Here is a 4,686-nt window from a genome sequence, read left to right as displayed (position 1 = left end):
TTAGAATCTTAGAACACAAACCAACAAAACTATAGTCCAATATTGCTTTGTGCATAATCGATTACGAACCTACGATCCGATATTGTCGAATATATACCCTCTTACATAGCTACTATTCAATATACTCTTTGTCTGTCTGATTTTGTAAGCAGCTATATTATGCAAAGTATGAGATTATATAAAGCGACTGAATTAGTTTATTACCGATTACGTTTTTATTTTAACTTCGAAAATAAAATAGATAACCTAACTTAGACAAGAAAAAGGTTAAAAAATATTTAACCCCGTGTTGTAGCACGGGTTATCCCCTAGTATATCTTTAAATCTTGGTTTTCAGTTCTGTAATTTGTTTTGTAAACAAACGATTTTTAAGCTTTCTATAGTAATTTTTAGTTTTTGATTCCATATCTGAAAGGAAAAAAAACAATGTTAGTGTCTACGGCAAAAAAAAATTCTCAAAAACTTAGAAATTAGATTTTGGATAAAACGATCCAAATTTAGATTTTTTTTATTTCTTTTTGGAAAATCACTTTTCTAAATGTATTTCAAGCTATATTTCATTTTTCACAGAAGTCAATATATCATTCTTTATTTATTTGTTAAAATGTGAAAAAGAAAGACTAATTTGGGATATTATCAGAAATTAAATTTTTGTGGTGCAGTAGTTTTTTTTTTTTTTTTTCACTAATCATATACCAAAATCAAACTGAGTATCTTCCGTTTTTCAAAGCCAATGTTCACATTTTTCAACAAAATACACCAAAATTAAACAAGGATCCTCCCTTTTTCATAGCCGATGTAATAGACTCCACACAGACAGCTAATGGTGATAGTGATAATGAGAGTGTTCTAGACGACGGTCACATCTGAGGGTTGCCAAAGGAATTGGATAAATCAACTGTGTAAAAAAAACGACCAGACGCATGAAGGCCTCACATTGACAATTATATGCTGCTTTCACCAACACAGCTTCCATTCGGTTGTTCCAAAAGGCATGGTCTGCGATTAGCTTCAGTGTGATTCCGCTTAACGTGGGGATTTTGATGAACTCGGCGTGCGCGGCCGGAACAATGGTTTTTACTGTTTAATTTTTAGTATAGATTTAGTTTTTCGCCAACTTGAATATATTTTTAAATTTTGGTTTTTATCTACAATTTGAATTTTTTTTAAAACGATTGGTAAGCTTTCTATTGTAATTTTTAGTTTATGATTGCACATATTTGAAAACAATAAACAAGAATAAAAAAGAAAGAATTACTGAAATGTTATCCAAAAGTTGGTTTATTACCCAAATCTATAAATCTTTTGAAAATTACTAGAATGTTTAGTGCCCTGGGTGTAATTACAATTTACCCCTTGGGTTTTGTTTTTCGAATTGGAGTAAAAAATAAAAAAAAAAATACACATCAGTAAATTAAAATACACATCATATATGATTTAACACGTCACTAAGCAGTTTTTTTAAGATCCACATTTGTTTTTTCTTGTTTATATCAAAGAGGAAAACAAACAGTTTTCCACTGTTCATAGGAAAAAAAACACCTCTCTCGTCGTCTCTCCTTGATTTTGTTGTCATTGTTCTTGAGCGGACAAATAAAAAAAGAAAAGCTTCTTCGTATGAATCCCACACACAGAGATCTAATTATTGTTTCCCGTTGGTAAAAGTTAAGACTTTGTTCTCTTTCTTGCTTCTTCGAGTCGTTTCATATTCCCTTTCAATTTTTTCAAGTTTTATGTAATTAGGTATTTCTTGTTTACTCTCTAATACAATACGATTCTTGGTCTGAACTTGTAAACTATTCAACCCAATCGATTTTATAAAATCAGGAGATCTACTTCAAGTTAACGGCGGAAACATGGCGATGAGAGACCTTGTTAACGGCGGAGCCGCTTATGCAGTTCCCGGTTCTTCTTCTTCTTCTAATCCTCTCGGAGCCCTTACCAACGCCCTACTTGGTTCATCTTCCAAAACTCAGGTTAGCTTCCTGATCATACCGTATTTCAATTTGGTATGAATCTAGTTCGTGAATCTCTCTGCTCTCTCGTCTTCTGCTACCTAACTCATACTTCAGATTTCTACGCAGCAAAAGAAAAGAATCAATCTTTGATCTTCAAATGGCACTGATACAACTTGGTTCGGTTTCTGGGACCTCTGCGGTTCAATTGAGCTTCTTATCCTCCGTATCACCACCATTGACGACGAAGGTTTCCCTCAGTTTTCAGCCGGAGAAGAAAAGTTGGAGAAACCGGAGAATGATATGCAGAGCTATGGTTCAAGAAGCTGTTCAAGGGATTCCTTTGGTTTACGCTAGGGAAATGGAACGTCTCTCTGCTAAGGAGTCTTTGATTCTCGCCGTAAGTTTCTCTCCTTTCTTCGAATGTCTTATAAAAATTGAAACTTTCTTAGAAATTGGTGAAGATTAGGTTTGAGTTTTAGTATTTTGGTATTTGAGATTATTTAGATTGCTTAGATACGTGAAAGTTTGTGTTTTTTGATTTCTCTCTGTTACAGTTCAATGATGCTGGAGGATTTGAGGATTTAGTTACAGGGAAGATCACTGATATACAAAGGATTGATGTGAATGAGAGAATAACTTCACTTGAGCGGCTTAATCCAACTTCACTTGAGAGATTCCGTTTTAGGTAAAACTAGTTGATTTCTCGCCAGGTGAGAAATATCTGGTAACTTACCATAGCCAAGAACGAAGCAACCCACGAGATGCAAGTGTGAGTGCATCTTTGCTTCTCTTCTTTCCAACTTTTATTTGTATATCATTTCTATACAAAGGATTCTGATTTCTGTCAAACTCTCAGAAAGTAGAAGTTAAGGTCTTTGATCTTTACAGCAACCATATAATCCGCACTACCTGAAATCAGTAGAAACCATCAGCCAGTTAAATTCATGTTCATTTTGCCTCTAAACCATATCTCAAAGTTTCGTTCTTTAATCGAAGTTCTTCTCTCTAAAACTGTAAATATTTGAGTTGTATATCGAATCATAAAAAGGGAATGTTGCAGCTGAATTGTGCATTGTGCCTCTAAACCTGATCTCAAAGTTTTGTTCTTTAACCGAATCTCCTTCTATTTTATGCTACGCACAGGCTCCACAACTGCACGCAGAGGTTCACAAACATGGCCTAGGCTCACAACCAATGGGTGTTGTTGAACCTGCTGCAGCGTCTAGCTCATCAAAGGTATTATCTTTTTATATTTCATTCTCATCATCACATTTCTTTTTTCCAGAATGCATCCACCTTATAAGATAATGTGAATCTCATGATATATCATGTTGTTGATGTAAATTCCCCAAAACAGGTAGTGAAGAATAAGAAAAACAGTGATGCAAAGTCCGATTTGATGGGATGGGTGATTCTAGCCATTGGTGTCGTTGCTTGGGTCGGTTTCGCGAAAGCTAATTGTGCTTGTATAGAGTATGTATCATCATCATGCTAGTTGTGCTTGTATAGAGTATGTATAAAACCATAAATTAATTAAGAACACAGCTTATACAAATTGCCATCTTTCTATATAACACTGAATTGAGGCCATATGATACATATCTCTGTAAATTGAGGCCATATGATACACATTGAATTGAGGCCATATGATAATATTGATAAATATTAAAAAAACATATATGTTATGGCTGAGTTATGTACTTCGTACGGCTGAGTTATGGCTGAGTTATGTACTTGTTACGGCTTCGTTTGGTCTTTCGTGTAGTGCTTCGATATTACAAAAAGTGTTGTTGGAGAAATCCAAACAACAATTCTGTGCCTGCTGAGATCCACACGCGTAATAAATTTATAAAGTTAGTTTTTTCACAATATATTATACAAATAATTAAAAAATTGAACTCAAAATTCGAATAAAAAATAAAAAAATTCCGACGAAGTGACTAAGTGATAGCTGAGTTATTGACTTACACGGCTGACTTATGAAATATTTGTAAATTTATATTATTATAACTTAATATTTAAATGTACAATTGAAATATGAATATTACAATTATTATAATCAATAAAAAGTAATAATTACAAAGAAAGATTGATTTTTACACATTCTCACCAGAATGTGTTAAACATACAACACATGACGTTTAGGGGTTAGGGTTAGGGTTGGGGTTTAGGGTTTGAGATGTAGGGTTTAGATGAGTAACATTATTTGTTTTTTGGTTTTGGTTCTAATGTGTTTTAATGTGTTTGGTTTAAGGTGGTAAATGGATATACTAATATTATTACCATTTGAATATATTTTTAAAAAATCAAAAACATTTTTGGTTATTTTCGGTAATGGGTTGGTTAGATTAAAATATAACCATAAATAACTCAAAATATATTGTAATTAAGTAGATTAGCCTAATATAACCAAAAGTAAGCCGAATATAACCGAAATTAACCAAACATACCAATTCAAAAATACCAAATTGGAAAAATTATTTTTTTCGGTTCGGTTCGGTTTGGTCGGTTATTTAGTCATTCTAATTTGAGGGTTGGCTGAGTTATGCTAAAGTTATGGCTGAGTTATGCAACGGATATATTAATTTATTATATACCTTCTCGAAAATACAAAAAGTGTTGTTGGGGAGACACAAACAATAATTATGTTTATTGTTAAGAACCACACACGTAATAAATGAGATTTTAGCGATTTTTTATTTAAAAGGAATTCAAAATTTGAATTTGA

At 32.9% G+C, this 4,686-nt stretch overlaps 1 protein-coding gene across 1 annotated transcript; it reads left to right on the top strand.

Moving 5' to 3' along the window:
- LOC104758441 (probable plastid-lipid-associated protein 9, chloroplastic) lies at nt 1,507-3,195 on the top strand. The gene is made up of 4 exons (XM_019239161.1): nt 1,507-1,976; nt 2,073-2,355; nt 2,513-2,727; nt 3,102-3,195. Exons 1-3 carry the CDS (start codon nt 1,894-1,896, stop codon nt 2,645-2,647), a joined length of 501 nt encoding a protein of 166 aa, XP_019094706.1. The 5' UTR covers nt 1,507-1,893; the 3' UTR covers nt 2,648-2,727; nt 3,102-3,195.

Source organism: Camelina sativa, chromosome 17 (assembly GCF_000633955.1).
Source record: "Camelina sativa cultivar DH55 chromosome 17, Cs, whole genome shotgun sequence".
Classification (NCBI taxonomy): domain Eukaryota; kingdom Viridiplantae; phylum Streptophyta; class Magnoliopsida; order Brassicales; family Brassicaceae; genus Camelina; species Camelina sativa.
Note: the sequence above shows the minus strand (reverse complement) of the source record. Positions and strands in the feature narration are given on the sequence as shown.